The sequence below is a fragment of the Monodelphis domestica genome, chromosome 2, assembly GCF_027887165.1.
Source record: "Monodelphis domestica isolate mMonDom1 chromosome 2, mMonDom1.pri, whole genome shotgun sequence".
Classification (NCBI taxonomy): domain Eukaryota; kingdom Metazoa; phylum Chordata; class Mammalia; order Didelphimorphia; family Didelphidae; genus Monodelphis; species Monodelphis domestica.
In genome coordinates this window covers 239,002,656-239,024,374 of record NC_077228.1, presented here as the reverse complement: position 1 = coordinate 239,024,374, position 21,719 = coordinate 239,002,656, and the positions used below count along the sequence as shown (strand labels likewise).

Here is a 21,719-nt window from a genome sequence, read left to right as displayed (position 1 = left end):
GCCAAATGCCAAAGCTTTCAAGCTAAGGATAAAATTCTACAAGAAGCCAAAAAAAGACAATTCAGATACCAAGGAGCACCAATTAGGATCACACAACACCTGGCAGCATCCACACTAAAGGACCACAAGGAAATTCAGAAAGGCAAGAGAACTGGGTCTTCAACCAAGAATCACCTATCCATCAAAACTGACTACATACTTCCAGGAGAAAGTATGGGCATTCAACAAAATAGAAGATTTCCAAGTACTTGTAAAGAAAAGACCAGAACTAAGTGGAAAGTTTGATATCCAAACACAAAGAGCAAAAGAAACATGAAAAGGTAAATAAGAAAAAGAGGGAAAAGGAGAAAAAAAATGGGTTTTATTTGTATTCAAACTCTCTTCTTTAAGGGCTACAATTAGATCAAATTATATATATTAATATATGGGGAAGATGTTATTTGTAACTCTCAAAAACTGTATTCATTATAATAATAATTAGAAGAATCACTCATAGGAAAAGATTGGGGCATTAAGGGATATAAGATGTTATGTAAAAAAAAAGGGTGGGGAGGAATCAAAGAGGGTACCAAGAGATACTTGAAGAAATAAAATAAATAGAATAATCATTTTCACACCAATATACACATGGAAAGGGGAGGGGAAGAATACTTCTATAAGAAGGAGAGGAAGAGAGTGCTAATATATAATACTTAAACCTTACTCTCAGTAAAATCAACTCTGAGAAGGAAGAGCATCTATATCCATTAGGATTTTTAATTATATCTTATCCTACACGATAAGGGAGAAAGTAAAACTAAGGGAGGGGAGGGAGGAGGGAGTACAAAAAGGCAGGGGAGAGAGGGGAGGTAACTTAACAGACCCTAAAAAAAAAAGATGGGAACAAAAAGGGAGGAACCAGAAAGGGAAGCATACCAAAGGAGGGGATAGAGGGATTGATTAAAAGTAAACCACTGGTTAAAAAGGATATAGCAAAAGAAGAAAGGACATAACTAGGAGAGGATATCAAAATTCTAGGAAATTCACAAGTGATAATCATAACTTTGAACATGAATGGGATGAATTCACCCATAAAATGTAGATGAATAGGAGAGTGGATTAGAATCCAGAATCCTACCATATGTTGTCTACAAGAAACACACCTGAGGCGAGTAGATAGTCACAAGGTCAGAATTAAAGGGTGGAGTAAGAATTATTGGGCCTCAACTGACAGAAAGAAGGCAGGAGCTGCAATCATAATATCTGACAAAGCCAAAATAAAAACAGACCTGATTAAAAGGGATAGGGAAGGTAAATACATCCTGATAAAAGGGAGTATAGATGAGGAAATTTCACTAATCAACATGTATGCACCAAATGGTACAGCATCCAAATTTCTGATGGAGAAACTAGTAGAATTGAAGGAGGAAATAGACAGTAAAACTATACTAGTGGGAGACCTGAACCTACCACTGTCAAATTTAGATGAATCAAATTAAAAAATAAATAAGAAAGAGGTAAAAGATGTGAATGAAATCTTAGAAAAATTAGAGTTAATAGATATATGGAGAAAAATAAATAGGGACAAAAAGGAATACACCTTCTTTTCAGCAGCACATGGTACATTCACAAAGATTGACCATATACTAGGTCATAAAAAACATGGCATACAAATGCAGAAAAGCAGAAATAATAAATGCAACCTTTTCAGACCATAAGGCAATAAAAATAATGATCAGTAAGGGTATATGGAGAGCCAAATCAAAAATTAATTGGAAATTAAACAATGTGATTCTCGAAAATTGGTTAGTTAGAGAACAAATCACAGAAACAATTAATAATTTCATTGAAGAAAATTACAATGATAAGACACATCCTTTCAAAATCTATGGGATGCAGTACTCAGGCAAAAATTTATATCCATGAGTTCATATATTAACAAATTAGAGAGGGCAGAGGTCAATGAATTGGACATGCAAATCAAAAAACTTGAAAGCAAACAAATTAAAAATGCCCAGAAGAAAACCAAATTAGAGATCCTAAAAATAAAGGAAGAAATTAATAAAATCAAAAGTGATAGGACTAATAAGTAAGTATAGAAGCTGGTATTTTGAAAAAACAAACAAAATAGACAAAGTGCTACTCAATCTAATAAAAAAAAGGAAAGAAGAAAATTAAATTAACAGTATCATAGATGAAAAGGGAGAATTCACCTCCAAAGAAGAGGAAATTAAAGCAACCATTAAAAAAATATTTTGCCCAATTATATGGCAATAAACATGCCAATCTAGGTGATATGGATGAATATTTACAACAATATAAATTACCGAGATTACGAGAAGAAGAAATAGAATTCTTAAATAATTCCATACCAGAAAAAGAAATTGAACAGTCCATCAAAGAACACCCTAAGAAAAAATCTCCAGGGCCGGATGAATTCACAAGTGAATTCTATCAAACATTCAAAGAACAGCTAATCCCAATACTATACAAAGTATTCAAATACAAATAAGCAAAGAGGGAGTTCTACCAAATTCCTTTTATGACACAAATATGGTACTGTTTCTAAAGCCAGGCAGTTCAAAAACGGAGAAAGAAAACTACAGACCAATCTCCTTAATGAACATAGATACAAAAATCTTAAATAGGATACTAGCAAAAAGACTCCAGCAAAAGTGATCAGGAGGGTTATTTACTATGATCAGGTGGGATTTATACCAGGAATGCAAGGATGGTTCAATATCAGGAAAACCATCCACATAATTGACTATATCAATAAGCAAACCAACAAAAATCACATGATTATCTCAACAGATGCAGATAAAGTCTTTGACAAAATACAACACTCATTCCTATTAAAAACACTAGAAATATAGTAATAGCAGGGTCTTTCCTAAAAATAATAAACAGCATCTATCTAAAACCATCAGCCAACATCACCTGCAATGGGGATAAACTAGATGCATTCCCAATAAGATCAGGAGTGAAACAAGGATGCCCATTATCACCTTTATTATTTGACATTGTACTAGAAACACTAGCAGTAGCAATTAGAGAAGAAAAAGAAATTGAAGGTATCAAAATTGACAATGAGGAGACCAAGCTATCACTCTGTGCAGATGATAGGATGGTCTACTTAAAGAATCCTAGAGAATCAAGTAAAAAGCTAGTGGAAATAATCAACAACTTTAGCAAAGTTGCAGGATACATAACAAACCCACATAAGTCATCAGCATTTATATTTATCTCCAACATATCTCAGCAGCAGGAATTAGAAAGAGAAATTTCATTTAAAATCACCTAAGACAATATAAAATACTTAGGAATCTATCTGCCAAGACAATCACAGGAACTATATGAATACAACTATAAAACACTTTCCACACAAATAAAACTAGATCTGAGCAATTGGAAAAACATTAACTGCTCATGGGTAGGATGAGCTAAGATAATAAAAATGACCATCCTACCCAAACTTATCTATTTATTTAGTGCCATACCCATCAAACTTCCAAAAAACTTTTTTAGTGAATTAGAAAAAAGCCATAACACTGTTCATTTGGAAAAACAAAAGATCAAGGATATCCAGGGAAATCGTGGAAAAAAAAATACAATGGAAGGTGGCCTTGCAGTACCAGATCTCAAACTATACTATAAAGCAGTGATCATAGATTTCCAGTCAAGATGGCGGCTTAGAAGCTGCAAAAGTTCAGACCTCAGAAAACCTTCCTTACCGATCGCAAACTGAGTGCTCCTAGGACACCGAAATTCAAGCTGAACAACAGGACAGACCCGGGGAACCCTCCTCCTGGACCTGAATCAAAAGGTATGGACCCCCAAAAGCCAAAACCCTAGATTACTTGGATCTAAGGGGATCTGCCCCAACCCAGAGTGCTACAATAGACAGATATTGTTCAGCAAATGGAACAGAGGGGGAGAGATCAGCAAATGATAAACCAGAAATCCCAGCTAATTGGATACAGGCTGTGGAAGAACTCAAAACACAACTAAGAGAGGCTGAAGACAATTGGGGAAAGAACTTAAAAATTAAGATAAGTCATCTGGAAACAGAGGCACTTGAACTAAAACAAGAAAATAGTGTCTTGAAAGCCAAAATCAACCAGCTGGAAAATGAGGCAAAGGAGATGAAAGATGAGGCAAAGGAGATGAAAGATGAGGTAAAGAGGATGAAAGACGATCTTCAAAGAAAATCATACCAGAAGGAAAAAGACAACCAAAAATCCAGAGATGAAATCCAATCTTTAAGAACCAGAATACAACAACTAGAATCAAGTGACCTCACAAGGCAGCAGGACACCATAAAACAAAACAAAAAGAATGAAAAAATTGAGGAAAAGATGAAGCATCTCATTCACAAAACAGACGATTTAGAAAATCTTTCAAGAAGAGACAATTTAAGAATAATTGGACTACCAGAAGACCACAACAAAAGAAAAAGCCTGGACATAATACTAGAGGAAACTATCCAGGAAAACTGTCTCGAGATCCTAGAACAAGAGGGGGAAGTGGAGATTGAAAGAATCCACAGATCACTCCCTGTATTTAATCCCCAACTGACAACACCAAGAAATGTTATAGCCAAATTCAAAAACAATCAGATGAAAGAACAGGTATTACAAGCTGCCAAGAAGAAACCATTCAGATACCATGGAAACATGGTGAGGTTAACACAGGATCTGGCTGCATCCACACTGAAGGACCAAAAGGCATGGAATGCGATATTCTGGAAACCTAGGGAACTAGGTCTACAACCAAGAATAAAATACCCATCAAAACTGACTATATTCTTACAGGGGAAAGCATGGTCATTCAACACAACAGAAGAGTTCCAAGCATTCATAAATAAAAGACCAGACCTGAACAGAAAATTTGAAGTCCAATCACAGAACTCAAGAGAATCATCAAAAGGTAATTAAAAAAGAGGGGGAAAAAACAAACAAAACAACAACAAAAATTTTATAAGAGACTCAATAAGTTAAAATGATATGTATCCCTATAAGAAAAGACGTCATTGGTAACTCTTAAAAACTGTTGCTATCACCTGAGCAGCTAGAAGAATTACACTCAGAGGGAACAATGACAAACTGTATAGGATGAAAGGACAAGACATAAATAGGTATATAGATATATGCATACATAAATACATACACATGTGTATGTATATATATATATACATGACTAGAGCTAAAAAAGAAAAGAGGTTATGACTAAAAGAAATGGGAAAAGAAACAAATGGGGTAAATTTATATGTCACAAAGAAGCTCATGGCAGGAGGGAGGAGAACATCGATACACTGGAAGGGTATAGAGGTTGGAGATAGGAAATACTCAACTCTTACGTACTTCGAAACTGACGCAAAGAGGGAAGAACAACCCAATCCATTGGGGAAGAGAATAGATTTGCACCCTATAGGGGAGTGGAAGGGTAAAAAACGGAGTGGTGGGGAGGGAAGCAGTACAAGGGAGGGAGAGGGTGGGGGGGTTAAAAAGACTACAGGGGAAAATAAGGGAGGGAATTAGAAGGGGGGTAGAAAGGGAAGTAAAATAAGGGAGGGAAGGGGGGGCTGACTATAAACAAACATTGGTATAGAAGGAAATAGTGAAAGAAGAAAAGGCAGGACCAGGAGTAGAAATCAAAATGCTGGGAAATACACAGCTAGTAATCACAACTCTGAATGTGAATGGACTGAGCTCACCTACAAAATGCAAGCGAATAGCAGAGTGGATTAGAATCCAAAACCCTGCCATATGCTGTCTGCAAGAAACACACATGAGAAAGGTAGATATGCATAGGGTGAAAGTAAGAGGATGGAGCCAAACCTATTGGGCATCAAATGATAAAAAGAAGGCAGGAGTAGCAATCATGATATTGGACAAAGCCAAAGTAAAAAATAAATCTAGTTAAAAGAGATAGGGAATCCTGATAAAAGGCAGTATAGACAACGAGGAAATATCTGTACTCAATATGTATGCACCAAATGGCAGAGTATCCAAATTTTTAAAGGAGAAACTAGAGGAGCTCAAGGATGAAAGAGAGAGAAAAACTATACTCGTGGGAGATCTGAACCTTCCCCTATCCGAACTAGATAAATCAAAAAATAAATAAGAAAGAGGTGAGAGAAGCAAATGAAATCTTAGAAAAATTAGAGTTAGTAGACATATGGAGAAAAATAAATAGGGACAAAAAGGAATACACCTTCTTTTCAGCAGTACATGGTACATTCATAAAAACTGACCATGTACTAGGGCACAAAATCATTGCAAACAAGTGCAAAAGGGCAGAAATAATAAATGCAACCTTTTCAGACCACAGTGTAATAAAAATAATAATTAGTAAGGGTACATGGATAGATAAATCAAAAATTAATTGGAAATTAAACAATATGATTCTCCAAAACCAGCTAGTTAAAGAACAAATCATAGAAACAATTAATAACTTCATTGAAGAAAATGACAATGGTGAGATATCCTTTCAAAACCTATGGGATGCAGCCAAAGCAGTATTCAGGGGGAAATTTATATCCTTGAGTTCATCTATAAACACATTAAGAAGGGCAGAGGTCAATGGATTGGGCATGCAAATTAAAAAACTAGAAAGTGAACAAATTAAAAATCCTCAGATGAAGACTAAATTAGAGATCCTAAAAATCAAAGAAGAAATTAATAAAATTGAAAGTCAAAGAACTATTAATCTAATACATAAGACTAGAAGCTGATACTTTGAAAAAACAAATAAAATTGACAAAGTACTAGTCAGTCTAATTAAAAAAAGGAAAGAAAAAAACCAAATTGACATTATCCAAGATGAAAAGGGAGACCTCACCTCTAATGAAGAGGAAATCAAGGCAATCATTAAAAACTACTATGCCCAATTATATGGCAAAAAATATGGCAATCTAAGTGATATGGATGAATACTTACAAAAATATAAATTGCCTAGACTAAAAGAAGAAGAAATAAATTACCTAAACAACCCCATATCAGAAAAAGAAATTGAACAAGCCATCAAAGAACTCCCTAAGAAAAAATCCCCAGTTCCAGACGAATTCACAAATGAATTCTATCAAACATTCAAAGAACAGCTAACCCCAATACTATACAAACTATTTGACAGAATAAGCCAACAAGGGGTTCTACCAAATTCTTTTTACAACACAAACATGGTACTGATCCCAAAGCCAGGCAGGTTAAAAACAGAGAACAAAAACTATAAGCCAATCTCCCTAATGAATATAGATGCAAAAATCTTAAATAGGATACTAGCAAAAAGACTCCAGCAAGCCATCACAAGGGTTATCCACTATGATCATTTTCATTCCAGGAATGCAAGGATGGTTCAATATTAGGAAAACCATCCACATAATTGACCATATAAAAAAGCAAACTGATAAAAATCACATGATTATCACAATAGATACAGAAAAAGCCTTTGACAAAATACAACACCCATACCTATTGAAAACACTAAAAAGTATAGGAATAGAAGGGTCTTTCCTAAAAATAATAAACAGTATATACCTAAAACCATTAGCAAACATGTGCAATGGGGAAAAACTCAAAGCCTTTCCAATAAGATCAGGAGTGGAACAAGGATGCCCATTATCACCTTTATTATTTAATATTGTATTAGAAACATTAGCAGTAGCAATTAGAGAATAAAAAGAAATTGAAGGTATTAAATTTGGCAATGAGGAGACCAAACTGTCACTCTTTGTGGATGATATGATGATTTACTTAAAGAATCCCAGGGAATCAACCAAAAGGCTAATTGAAATAATCAACAACTTTAGCAAAGTTGCAGGATACAAAATAAATCCACATAAGTCATCAGCATTTCTATATATCTCCAACCACGTGCAGCAGCAAGAATTAGAAAGAGAAATTCCATTTAAAGTCACCCGAGACAATATAAAATACTTAGGAATCTATCTGCCAAGACAAACACAGGAACTATATGAACACAACTACAAAACACTCTCCACAAAATTAAAACTAGATCTAAACAATTGGAAAAACATTGATTGCTCATGGGTGGGACGAGCTAACATAATAAAAACTTATGTATCTATTTAGTGCCATACCCATTGAACTACCAAAAAAACTATTTTACTGAATTAGAGAAAACCATAACAAAGTTCATTTGGAAGAATAAATGATCAAGGATATCCAGGGAAATAATAAAAAAAAAATACAAAGAAGGGTGGCTTTGCAGTCCCAGATCTCAAACTATATTACAAAGCAGCGGTCATCAAAACAATTTGGTACTGGCTAAGAGACAGAAAGGAGGATCAGTGGAAGAGACTTGGGGTAAATGACCTCAGTAAGACTGTCTTTGACAAACCCAAAGACCCCAGCTTTTGGGACAAAAATCCAGTATTTGATAAAAACTGCTGAGAAAATTGGAAGACAGTGTGGGAGAGATTAGGTTTGGATCAACACCTCACACCCTACACCAAGATAAACTCAGAATGGGCGAATGACTGGAACATAAAGAAGGAAACTATAAGAAAATTAGGCGAACACAGAATAGTATACATATCAGACCTTTGGGAAGGGAAAGACTTCAAAACCAAGCAAGAATTAGAAAGAGTTACAAAATGCAAAATAAATAATCTGGAATACATCAAATTTAAACGTTTTTGTACAAACAAAACCAATGTAACCAAAATCAGAAGGGTAGCAACAAATGGGGAAACAATCCTCATAAAAACCTCTGACAAAGGTTTAATTACTCAAATTTACAAAGAACTAAATCAATTGTACAAAAAATCAAGCCATTCTCCAATTGATAAATGGGCAAGGGACATGAACAGGCAGTTCTCAGATAAAGAAATCAAAACTATTAATAAGCACATGAAAAAGTGCTCTACATCTCTTATAATCAGAGAGATGCAAATCAAAACAACTCTGAGGTATCACCTCACACCTAGCAGATTGGCTAACATGACAGCAAAATAAAGTAATGAATGCTGGAGGGGATGTGGCAAAGTGGGGACACTAATTCATTGCTGGTGGAGTTGTGAATTGATCCAGCCATTCTGGAAGGCAATTTGGAACTATGCCCAAAGGGTGATAAAAGACTGTCTGCCCTTTGATCCAGCTATAGCACTGCTGGGTTTGTACCCCAAAGAGATAATAAGGAAAAAGACTTGTACAAGAATATTCATAGCTGCACTCTTTGTGGTGGCCAAAAATTGGAAAATCAGGGGATGCCCATCAATTGGGGAATGGCTGAACAAATTGTGGTATATGTTGCTGATAGAATAATATTGTGCTAAAAGGAATAAGCAGAGGAATTCCATGGAGACTGGAACAACCTCCAGGAAGTGATGCAGAGCGAAAGGAACAGAACCAGTAAAACATTGTACACAGAGACTGACACATTGTGGTACAATCGAAGGTGATGGACTTCTCCATTCGTAGCAATGCAATGTCCCTGAACAATCTGCAGGGATCTAAAAAATACTATCCACAAGCAGAGGATAAACTGTGGGAGTAAAAACACCAATGAAAAGCAACTGCTTGACTACAGGGGTTGAGGGGATATGACTGAGGAGAGACTCTAAATGAACACTCTAATGCAAATACCAACAACAGGGAAATGGGTTCGAGTCAAGAACACATGTGATAACCAGTGGAATCATGCGTCGGCTATGGAAGAGAGAAAGGTTGTGGGGGGGGGGAGGGGAGGAAAAGAAAATGATCTTTGTTTCCATTGAATAATGTTTGGAAATGACCAAATAAAATAATGTTTAAAATTTAAAAAAAGAAAAAAGAAAAAAGTCACAAAATGCAAAATAAATAATTTTGACTATATCACATTAAAAAGGTTTTGTACAAACAAAACCAATGTAACTAAAATTAGAAGGAAAGCAACAAATTGGGAAACAATCTTCATAACAAAAACCTCTGACAAAGGTCTAATTACTCAAATCTATAAAGAGCTAAACCAGTTGTACAAAAAATCAAGCCATTCTCCAATTGAAAAATGGGCAAGGGACATGAATAGGCAATTTTCAATTAAAGAAATCAAGACTATTAATAAGCACATGAAAAAGTGTTCTAGATCTCTTATAATAAGAGAGATGCAAATCAAAACAACTTTGAGGTATCACCTCATACCTAGCAGATTGGCTAACATGACAGCAAAGGAAAGCAATGAATGCTGGAGGGGATGTGGCAAAGTAGGGACATTAATGCATTGCTGGTGGAGTTGTGAATTGATCCAACCATTCTGGAGGGCAATTTGGAACTATGCCCAAAGGGTGATAAAAGACTGTCTGCCCTTTGATCCAGCCATAGCACTGCTGGGTTTGTACCCCAAAGAGATAATAAGGAAAAAGACATGTACAAGAATATTCATAGCTGCACTCTTTGTGGTAGCCAAAAAATGGAAAATGAGGGGATGCCCTTCAATTGGAGAATGGCTGAACAAATTGTGGTATATGTTGGTGATGGAATACTATTGTGCTAAAAGGAATAATAAAGTGAAGGAATTCCACGGGAACTGGAACAACCTCCAGGAAGTGATGCAGAGTGAGAGGAGCAGAACCAGGAGAACATTGTACACAGAGACTGACACATTGTGGTACAAGAGAACGTAATGGACTTCTCCAGTAATGGCTTTACAATGTCCCTGAACAACCTGCAGCAATCTACGAGGAAAAAAAAAAAACTATCCTCAAGCAGAGGACAAACTGTGGGAGTAAAAACACCAATGAAAAGCAACTGCTTGACTACAGGGGTTGAGGGGATATGACTGAGGAGAGACTCTAAATGAACACTCTAATGCAAATACCAACAATAAGGAAATGGGTTCAGAGCAAGGACACATGTGATACCCAGACGAATCGCGCGTTGGCTAGGGAAGGGGGGGGGGGGGGGGAGGAAAAGAAAATGATCTGTTTCCAATGAACAATGTATGAAAATGACCAAATAAAATAATGTAAAAAAAAAACCGGGGTGAGGAAGAAAAGGTATACATTGAAAAATCTAGGTAATAATTTTTAATAAATAATTTATGTTCTTAAAAAAAAAAAGCAGTGGTCATCAAAACAATTTGGTACTGGCTAAGAGACAGAAAGTGGAATAGACTTGGGGTAAGTGACCTTAGCAAGATAGTCTATGACAAGCCAAAAGATCCCAGCTTTTGGGACAAAAATCCACTATTTGATAAAATCTGCTGGGAAAATTGGAAGACAATGTGTGAGATTAGGTTTGGATCAACATCTCATACCCTACACCAAGATAAACTCAGAATGGGTGAATGACCTGAATATAAAGAAGGAAACTATAAGCAGATTAGGTGAACACAGAATAGTAAAGATGTCAGACCTTTGGGAAGGGAAAAATTTTAAAACCAAGCAAGACTTAGTCATGACATGTAAAAAAAAATTATTTTGACTACATCAAATTAAAAAGGTTTTGTACAAACAAAACCAATGTAAGCAAAATCAGAAGGGAAATAACAAACTGGGGAACAATCTTCATCACAAAAACCTCTGACAAAGGTCTAATTACTCAAATTTACAAAGAGCTAAATCGATTGTACAAAAAATCAAGCTATTCTCCAATTGATAAATGAACAAGGGACAGTAATAGACAATTTTCAGTCAAAGAAATCAAAATCATTAATAAGCACATTAAAAAGTGTTCTAAATCTTTTATAATTACAGAAATGCAAATCGAAAGAACTCTGAGGTATCACCTCACACCTAGCAGATTGGCTAACATGACAACAGAGGAAAGTGATGAATGCTGGAGGGGATGTGGCAAAGTGGGGACATTAATTCATTGCTGGTGGAGTTGTGAATTGATCCAACTATTCTGGAGGGCAATTTGGAACTATGCCCAAAGGGAGCTAAAAGACTGTCTGTCCTTTGAGCCAGCCATAGCATTGCTGGGTTTGTACCCTATAGAGATAATAAGGAAAAAGACTTGTACAAGAATATTCATAGCTGCACTCTTTTTGATGGCAAAAAAATGGAAAATGAGGGGATGCCCTTCAATTGGGGAATGGCTGAACAAATTGTGGTATATGTTGGTGATGGAATACTATTGTGCTCAAAGGAACAATAAAGTGGAGGAATTCCATGTGATCTAAAACCTCCAGGAAGCGATGCAGAGCGAAAGGAGCAGAACCAGGAGAACATTGTACACAGAGACTGATACACTGTGGTACAATCAAATGTAATGGACTTCTCCATTAGTGGCAATGCAGTGATCCTGAGCAACTCAGAGGGATGTATGAGAAAGAGCATTATCTACATTCAGAGGCCAGAAACCATAGTATGAAAAGTTCTACCAACTAGCCTTTGGCATGCACATCACAAGACTTGGAGCCAAAAGACATTGGAGCTACAGAGTCAAATTCAAATAGAAACAGATCCCAGAAAACCACAAATTACTAATACCTATGTTGTATCATATTTTTATCTTTTTTATTAAACATTTCCCCATTAAAAAAATAAAATAAAATCCAAAGTTTGTCTTAGGCTACTAAAGAAAGGGGTATAGACTAGAGTTAAAATTTCGCAATATCAATTGGGAACTTAACAATCATTTAGTCCAATGTACTCATTTTACAAATAAGTAAACCAAAATTTGGGGAAGAGAAGTTACACAATTACTTGTCATTTGGCAAAGACCAAATGGTCATTCATCAGAACATTGGAGAGGGTATTTTTATTGAGATATAGATTGGACCAGATGGCCTCTGAGATTGTTCTTAATTCTGTGACCAAGTGACAGGGTCCTGAATCATAAATATCCATGGTACTGACTCCTTGTGCACAACATACAACGTGACTGGACAGTACATCCTGGGGGATTTGGTAGATGGGGTGGAGATACCTGTGAACCATAGTCTGAGGATTTGGAAATATCTCTTTTGGAAAGAATGGAGAAGTCATAAGATCAATTTCCAATTCCCTTCCCTTGGAGCCCTTACTCACAGAAGCACAGCTGATATCAGGAAAATAAAGAAGGTATTTTCCACCAGATACTGGTGGATCCAGGTAAACCAAGTGATACTAGGACTGGCTTCCTCCAAGCGTCGAATCCAGACTTTGCTAGCCTCATAGATGGTGTCCAAAGTCCGGAATGGACCACATGTCCTGGAGGGTCTCACTCTGTGAAGAAGAAGCTAGATAAGCAATGTAAGCCTCAGATCCTAAAATAATCCCAAGGTCAGGTCCCTCCCTCCCTCCTAGCTCTTACCTCTAGGGTCTATCACTTCCAGCTGGAAAGGGCTGACCCTTCATAGACACCCAATTAAAATATCTTCCTCACTCTTACCCTGGTCTTACCACCCAGTTCTATGTCTGTATCCTAAAAGAAGCTGGCAGCAAGGCAAATTAAATTAATCCCCAAACTGACTCTCCAAGGAATGTCAACTTACTGCCAGATGGCATAGGAGAGGAATATGGCTGCTCCCAAAAAGGAGGGAAAGCAGAGGAGGGTGATGAAAATAGTGGTCATATGCGAAGCTCTCCAGGGTTTCCTAGGCGCCTGGCAATTTGCCATCAGGCTGATCTAAAGAAAGACAAAATAGATTGTTTTCTGTGTTTCCTCTCTCTCTCCCTTCCAATCTAGAAATCTAGAGAAGAAGGGAGGAAAGTGTACAATCAGATCAATGAGGTCCAAAGGGCTCTGGGGTTTTTTGCAGAGACTAGAGGGAAAGATAGAGGATAAAGAAAGAAATCTGTTTGGGGAAAGGAAGGTTTCCAAATAAAAGGAAATTATTTTCCAGGAACAATTTGGAAGACAGGACACAAGGGGAAACTGAATTATCTCAAAAAGGGTCAAAGTCAATTATATTTAAAACATCCTGCAATAATAACACATATAACCTCTTTTCCTCACTGTAACCCTAAAAAGTAAGTGTTATGGGGCAGCTATGTGGCTCAGTGGAGAGAGAGCCAGGCCTAGGGACAGGAGGTCCTGGGTTTAAATCTGACTTCAGACATTTTCTAGCTATGTGAACCTGGGCAAGTCACTTAACCTCAATTGCCTAGCCCTTACCACTCTTCTGCCTACTTAGTATCCATTCTAAGATGAAAGATAAGGGCATAAAATTTTAAAAAATAAGTATTGAGCCCATTTTACTAGTAAGCCTTGCCTGCTATCTGTATACAGAACAGTCCACAGTCCCAGGCCAGAAGGTAATTACAGAGGCCACAATTCCTTCCTCCAGGGTGACTATGGGCTTCCTGAGGGTAGGGACTGTCTTTTGTCCCCAGCATTTAACACAGTGCCTGACACAGTGGGTATTTAATATATGTTTATTGATTGACTACACAGCAGGACCTCATTACCTTCTTGATATAGAACAGGAACAGGAGCTTGAGGAGCTGGATGGCAGGGAGAAGAGGGGAAAAGAGAACACCCAGCCTGCAGAAAGAAAAGCAAAATAGAAAGACTCCTTCAGTCCTAGAATGATAAGTATCTTCACCCAGGGTGCCCACCATTCCATGTCTTTTGAGTCAGAAAGTTGAAGTCCCCACATCCAAAAAGGTCATGGAGCAGGAGCCCTGGGGGTCCAGGGAGGCCTATGAAATGAGAAATCACCAGTCCACTCAGGGTCATGGAGTGGCCTTCACTTCAGGGTAGCTCTGGCTGGTTAATGTGAATGGCCACAAATCCCTTCCTCTGCCTGCCCACGTCATCATGGAGGAAAATAATGGAATCCAGGTTTTGGCCAGGCTCTTAAAAATAATCCCAAGTTTTGTTTTTATATGAACATTCTCTCACAACAATGGCCATTATGGAAATAAGTTTTGCAAGATCATGCATTTATATAACCCAGATCAAATTGCATATCATCTGGGAGGAGAGATGGTAGGAAGGGAGGGAGATAATTTGAATCTTCTGATTTTGGAAAATCTGTGTTGAGAATTATTACATGTAAATGAGGAAATAAAATATTAAAAAAAAAAAACAAGGCAACCTCACTGAACCTAGCAACTAATCTGCTCCTACCTCAGAGAGGTAACATTGGAAATGAAATAAAAATCTCTCTCCTACTCTCCTGGCTCCTGAGAAAACTAGACGACAAGTTTCAAAAGCTAGATAGAAAACAAGAGTGGCCCATAGGAATAAAGAGGGAGCCCAGGGACCTTCAGGGAGGAGCCCAAGGGGAGGCTGCCTTACCAGTGAGATACCCCTGCACACCCTCACAGGTGCATCTCTCCTCTACCTCAGAGCCAAGGAGCTATGTACACAGGCTCTGTGATGGACCACAGCAGGGCAAATCTGTGAGGGAGAACTTACCAGGTCAGGGTCTGCCCATAAATCAGCTCCAGCACATTTCTAGCAACATCAAATTCTGGTTTTCGATCCCCCTTCAGCCTCTCTACAATGAGCCTAAAAGAACAAGAACAATAACTGTACAGATGAAACAGGTAGAAGAGTCTAAGAATCATCTGTGACCTCCTCAATAGCCATTCACCCAGAGGCAAAATAATTCAGGCCTTGGGCATAGCAAAAAATGTAGATAGTCCTCATTTTTTCTTGGTAGGTGAGTCAGACAACTCAGAAGACTGAGGGGGTCTGTGTAACTTAATTTGACCAACATGTGTAAAAGACTTCCCTTGAGTTTCTATCAGCTAGGTGGCATAGTGCCACCTAGTGCAGGATCTAAAGTCATGAAGACCTGAGTTCAAATCTTGTCTTAGACACTAAGTGGTCAAGAAATTTAACCACTGTCTGCCTCGGTTTCTTCATCTGTAAAATGGGAATGATAATAGCATCTACCTTAATGAGACTGTATCAGTTGTTTCAGTCATATCAGAGTATTTGTGACTTCATTTGGGGTTTGCTTGGCAAAGATACTGAAGTGGTGGTTTACCATTTCCTTCTCCAGCTCATTTTACAGATGAGGTAACTCAGGCAAACAGTGGAAAGTGACTTCCTCAGGATCACACAGCTAAGTGTCTGAGGCCAGATTTCAACTCAGGTCTTCCTGACTCCAGGTCTAGCACTCTTTCCAACTATACCACCCAGCTGCCCAATTATTATAGCTAGCATTTATATAGCATTTTATGGTTTACAAACTACATTACAGATACAATCTCACTTTCTCCTCACAAAAAATCCTACATGCTATTATTATTCCCATTTTGCAGATGAGAAATTGAAGGATTAATTAAGTGACCTGCCCAATATCATTATTCCAAATAGATAAGAACTTCAGATATTATTATAAGGAGTAAGGACTAATGCTAGCTTTGCCACTAATTAGCTATGTGATGATGGGAGGGGGAGGGAGTCAGGTTTCCTTTCTGGGACTCCATTTTCTTCCCTGTAAAATGAGAAAATGAGGGAGTTTAACTTAATCTCAGGAAGGTCCCTGTGGCAGTATGATTCTATGATCTGGAGGGAGCCTGGGGTCAATGTAAGAGCACCCAGCTATGAACTGTACAAGCCTATGACCTTCTACCACATCACTTTGAGTATAAGAATGCCAGCATTTGTTATACTGAATTAATGTGGGAATGAGTCATTTGCACATGGGAGGAGAAGGGACAAAGACAGACTAAGTATCTTGCCACAGAAGTCAATGGACTCCCCCAGAGAAAGGAATATAGTGCTTAAACCTTTTTTATTTCAATTTTTGTTTTTCCCTTTCTCTATACTAAAACTAATAATAACAATTCTATAGCACTTTAAGGTTTATAAAACTAAATTATCTCCTTTGAGCCTTACAACAACCTTGTGATATAGGTGCTATTATTAACATCATCATTGTATAGCTACAGAAACTGAGTCTCTGAGAGGTTAAGTGACTGGTCAAGGGTCACATAATCCAGTGTCAAAGCCAAAAATTAAAATGTGGATCTTTTGGACTCTACTTTCTCCATCACACTCAACTGTCTATATTAGAGAAGGCAGAGATAGGGAGAAAAGAGACCTAATGTCAAGAAATGGGGGGATGGGAGGATGGAACAAATAATCCCTCCAAGCCCACTCTAGGTTAAACCTTATGCTTCCACTGCCTCTCTTACCTCCAGACCAGCTCCCCAAAGAGGGTGTCCAGTAGGATGAAGATGAAGTCCATGACCATGAAGCGGTAGAGCTCCTGCCCCACAAACGTCTCCCAGCACTGATGATAATGATAAAAAAAATCCTCTAACAGCTGCTTAAGCTTGTTGACTTTGGATATACAAAGGACTTCCTCACAGATTATTTTATGTAATTCTCACCACATCTATGGGAAGTAAGTCCTGTAAAGAGTATTAGCGGATGGGCTCCTAAGGTTTCTTCCAGTTCTCTGAGATGAATATTCTCTTCCTCTGTTCTTTTCAGATAAGGAAACAAGCTCAGAGCAAGGAAATTACTTGCCCAAGTTCACAGTTGAGACCATAACTCAAACCCAGTCCTCCTGACTCCTACTCTTTGCAACAGCTTCCATGATGAAATAGCAGTCACCTCAGGGTCAGAGGATACTTTGCTTATCCCACAACTATCCTTTGCCCCCATATCTGAGCACAGTTGGTATCTTCCTGGTTGTTTTTGGGGGTGAAGGAGGTGGCAAGGCAGAGGAAGGGAGGAAGTAGTAAGAAATATTCTAAAAACAAACAGGGGTCTCAATAAATTTATCTTTTATGATACCCTCCATATTCAATTCAACTAATCAAACATGAAGTACCTATGTGTGAGGCATAGCACACAGACATAGTGCCCTCTTGGCTCCCAGAAATTACTTTCTTGACTCCCTCACCTGGTCTCCCAGTGTTCTAATCTTTCGGCCCATCCAGTGGTAACAGAGAAGTCCCAAAATAACCATCTTGAGGATCAAATTCCTAAGAAAGGGGGGGGGGGGGAATGAGAGAAGGATGTTGTAGGGAACCAGGTTGGGAAGTAGACAGATAAGCAAGTCAGTCAGATCCCCAAAGGTGACAATGGGGGAACAGAGCCTTGCCCTACCTGCAAATGGCCACATACACCTCCAAAACGGGAGAGTCATGCTGTTCCCAGCTGGCAAAGGCATTGTAGAGATAGGGAATCACCAGGTTGATGATGCAAACGATCAGGGGCAAAGCCAGGAGATGAACTTCCTGGAGCTTCTCACTAATCATCTGGGTCTTGGTCTCCTGGTTCTGGAAGTTGAATGATAAGGAAATAAGCTCACTCACGCAGGCTAACTCTGGGATAGGTTAGGCATATTTCTGGCATAGGAAGCCAATAGCCTGAGCCTTGGAGAGGAAGATATGTTCATGTGAAAAGTCTATAGAATGGGGGCAGGTAAGTTGCTCAGTAGGTTGGGAGCTAGACCTAAAAACATGAGATCCTAGGTTCAAATCTAGCCTCAGACACTTCCTGGGGCAAGTCATTTGACCTTCCTTGCTTAGCCCTTACACAGTACTGATTCTAAGATGGAAGATAAGGTTGTGTTATTTTGTTTTTAAGTCTACAAAGATAGAAGTGAATCAAAGATTGAGATAGGTGCTCAGAGTCCTGTCCTCCCTTCAAAAAATGTTTGCAATTTCCTTTGTTTGTAGGAACTCCTAGGAATATTTCCTCCCCACAAAATCTGGTTAATGGACAAAATAGTTCTTCCTTCCTACCTGACCCCATTACCTATGGGAGTGAGGAGGGGTTGAGAGTCTTAATGAACAACCTCTTCACAAACTATTCAGTGGTCAGAGATGTCTTGGGATGTCCTCAGGAGAGACTGAATAATAACTCTGAATAACTCTGAAAACTGAATAATAATATAAACTGTATTTATAGATCTGCTTGAAAGACCTTTGGGGTTTTTAATCATCAATAAGGTCATTTACCTATTAAGTTATTGGCTATATGCTAGCCTAATCAATGAATTTATATCCTTGCCCCACCCCCACCCCCCCAAAAATAAAAACATTTGCAAACTATGGGCTAATTGCCCAGAATCTTACTGGAAAGACTTAAGGCATAGATAGGAGAGAAATAATAAGGGAAAAGGAAAAAGGCAGAAAATAGTAACTAACCTAGTCCTTTGCAAGGCAGTTGACAAATTATCTCAGGGAAGACCAAAATGAAGAATGAAAGAGGGAAAAAAAATGGATGAGGTACACAGAAGAATACTAATAATACCATGAGTGACACTAAGTGCTGATGCTGGGGCCATGGTTCAAGTTTCAGGCTCCCAGGGCATAAGGTAGGATTGTCTAAGACATGAAGTGTAAGGGATCGCACAGAGGACAAAGAAATCCTTGAGATGGAGCCCCTCTTTGGAAGTTTTTACCAGGCAGCTCCAGTACTGACTCCCAACCCTGTGCCCCTCCCTAGAATCAAAGTATCCCAAAGTTGGAGGGCTCACTTCATGCATGAACTCTGAGAATGAGTAGACAGCAATGGCACACCCAACGGCAGTGCCCAGGCACAGTAGCCACACCAGAAGCAGCACTATCATCTGTTGCAGTCTTCCACACATACTTCTTGGGTGCTGCTTCAGCTGCCACTCAGCCAACAGCTCCTGCCAGCAAGACCACAGGTCAGTCAGTGCCCAAGACCCTCTCACACCCCAGCAAGGACCCAAAAAGTGAGTGGTAGGGAGTGGGGAAAAACAAGGAGAGAAAATAAGGTGGGAAAGGGCCAGGAACATAAGAGGCTAGAATCATTCTAGGGTCATATCTGGTTGGGAGCATCCCTTAAAGACTGAAGCATCCCTAAAGTCACTGTGTCACCTAGCCTTAGCTATGGAGTTTTCATGCCTGAAGGACTCCTGGAAGAATCTCCTAGCTTGTCCATTTAACTCCAAGGCCCAAACTAATCTCCCTTATAGACCTCTTAAAATGCTTTGGGTTTTTTTTTTGCTTGTTTTTAATTTAATTTTTTTGCCAATTACACGTAAGAACAATTTCCAACATTTTTAAAAGAATATTATCTCGAATTCTCTCCCTTCCTCCCTCCCTCCCCATTCCTACCCTCACCTTCTCATTGAGATGGTAAACAATCTCATATAGATTTTACATGAAGCACTTTGTTTTACAAAGCATTTTCCTGGAAATCACCTGGTGAAACAGATATTACAATTATTGTCTCCATTTTATAGAGGTCAAGTGATTTGTCCAAGATCACAAAGCAATTCAGCACCAAACTTCTACTTAAATCTAGATCTTTTACTTATGTTATTTTTGTGCTCAAGAACCTGCAATGATTCCCAGCATTCTGTCATTTAAAAAAAACAGTTCAATAACTTTTAAAAGTCTCTCAATCACTTCTTTACCTCCTATCCTAAGTTCTTTATACCTTGTCTCTTTTAGGAAACCAGTGGTACAGGGGGGGAAAGCATCAACTGTGGAGTTGAGCACCTGGGTTCAGATGCTGACTGTCTGATGCTTATTACTTTGAGTGAGCTTAGGCAAGTCATGAAATCATTTGGGGCATGGTTTTCCTAATTTATAAAATGAGGAGTTGGAAGAGATGGAATTCTGGGATCTTTTCTAGCTCTAGGTGTGTGATCCTATGATTTCCCCAATAAGGCTTTTCTTCTCCAATTAAAATAATATGATCATCTTTCCCACATAAGACCTGATTATAGGGACAACTAGATGGCACAGTGGATAGAGCTTCAGCGCTGGAGTTAGGAGGACCTGGGTTCAAATCTGACCTCAGATACTTCCTAGCTATGTGACCATGGGCAAGTCACTTAATCCCAATTACCTAGATCATCTACCTTGGAACCAATACACAGTATTGATTCTAAAATGGGAGGTAAGGATTTTTAAAAAATGAATGTAAGCTATTGACAATCATTTGAGAGAATTAAGAGAAATGTCCACATTAAAATAATTCTCATATTTCACCTCACACTCATCAGGTTGACAAAGATAATGAAAGACAAAAGCAATAAATGATGGAGGGGGTCATGAAAAAACAATCACAAGAATACATTGTAGGTAGAGCTGGGAACTGGTTCAATCATTCTGGAAAACAATTTGGAATAATATAAAAAAAATTAGTAAGCTGTGCTTGCTCTCTGACCCAATGACTTTACCTTAAGTAGATTAAAGTCAGAAGAAAAGAGTTCATATCTCATATATGCAAAAATATTTAAATTTTTTTGCCTTTAAATTAAAAAATTTATTTGATTGCTTTTTTTAAACCTTCAATTTCTGTCTTAGTAACAACTCTAAGACAGAAGGGTAAGGGCTAGGCAAAGGGGGTCAAGTGTCTTTCCAGAGTGACATAGCTAGAAAGTGTCTGAGGTCATATTTGAACCCATGTCCTCCCAGCTCCTGACCTGGCACTCTATCCATTGAACCACCTAGCTGCCCCTTGATCTTTTGTTTTTGATACCTCCATTTCTGACTGTATCACTCTCCCCTCCTCAGACCAGGAAATCATAACATAACAAAAAGAGATGAAAAAAAGTAGCTCATAAAAATAATCAACACATCAACCCAGACTGACAGTAAGTGAAACTTTTAGAATTCATGGTTCCTTAGTTCTACAAAGAAGTAAGAGAAGAGCATCTCAATTGTATTCCAGTCCTATCTTTAGGAAGTCATTCAAGAGCTCTAATCTGCACTCCATTGATCTATGTTTATCTTGAAACTCATACCTGTTTTGTGGATTTGCAATCTCCCTAACCAATTTTAAAAGTCCCAGAAGGCCAACAGGGCATTTTTCTTCTCTTGTCCCTCCACAATGCTCAGTGCACAAAGGGCACTCCAATTGTGAGAGCTGCCTGAATGACCCAGTTAGACTCAAAATTTCACAGCACGTGGAATT

At 38.3% G+C, this 21,719-nt stretch overlaps 1 protein-coding gene across 7 annotated transcripts in view; it reads right to left on the bottom strand.

Moving 5' to 3' along the window:
- The window catches only part of TMC6 (transmembrane channel like 6), a 47,710-nt gene that overhangs the window by 7,239 nt on the left and 18,752 nt on the right, over nt 1-21,719 (bottom strand). For all 7 annotated transcript variants that reach the window (XM_007482945.3, XM_007482946.3, XM_007482947.3 and 4 more), the window contains 8 exons: nt 19,303-19,458; nt 17,925-18,097; nt 17,719-17,800; nt 17,003-17,100; nt 15,270-15,362; nt 14,315-14,390; nt 13,399-13,532; nt 12,953-13,129 (listed from right to left, as the gene is read on the bottom strand). In XM_007482945.3, the coding sequence (XP_007483007.2) occupies nt 12,953-13,129; nt 13,399-13,532; nt 14,315-14,390; nt 15,270-15,362; nt 17,003-17,100; nt 17,719-17,800; nt 17,925-18,097; nt 19,303-19,458 (989 nt within the window). The remainder of the gene's footprint in view (nt 1-12,952; nt 13,130-13,398; nt 13,533-14,314; nt 14,391-15,269; nt 15,363-17,002; nt 17,101-17,718; nt 17,801-17,924; nt 18,098-19,302; nt 19,459-21,719) is intronic.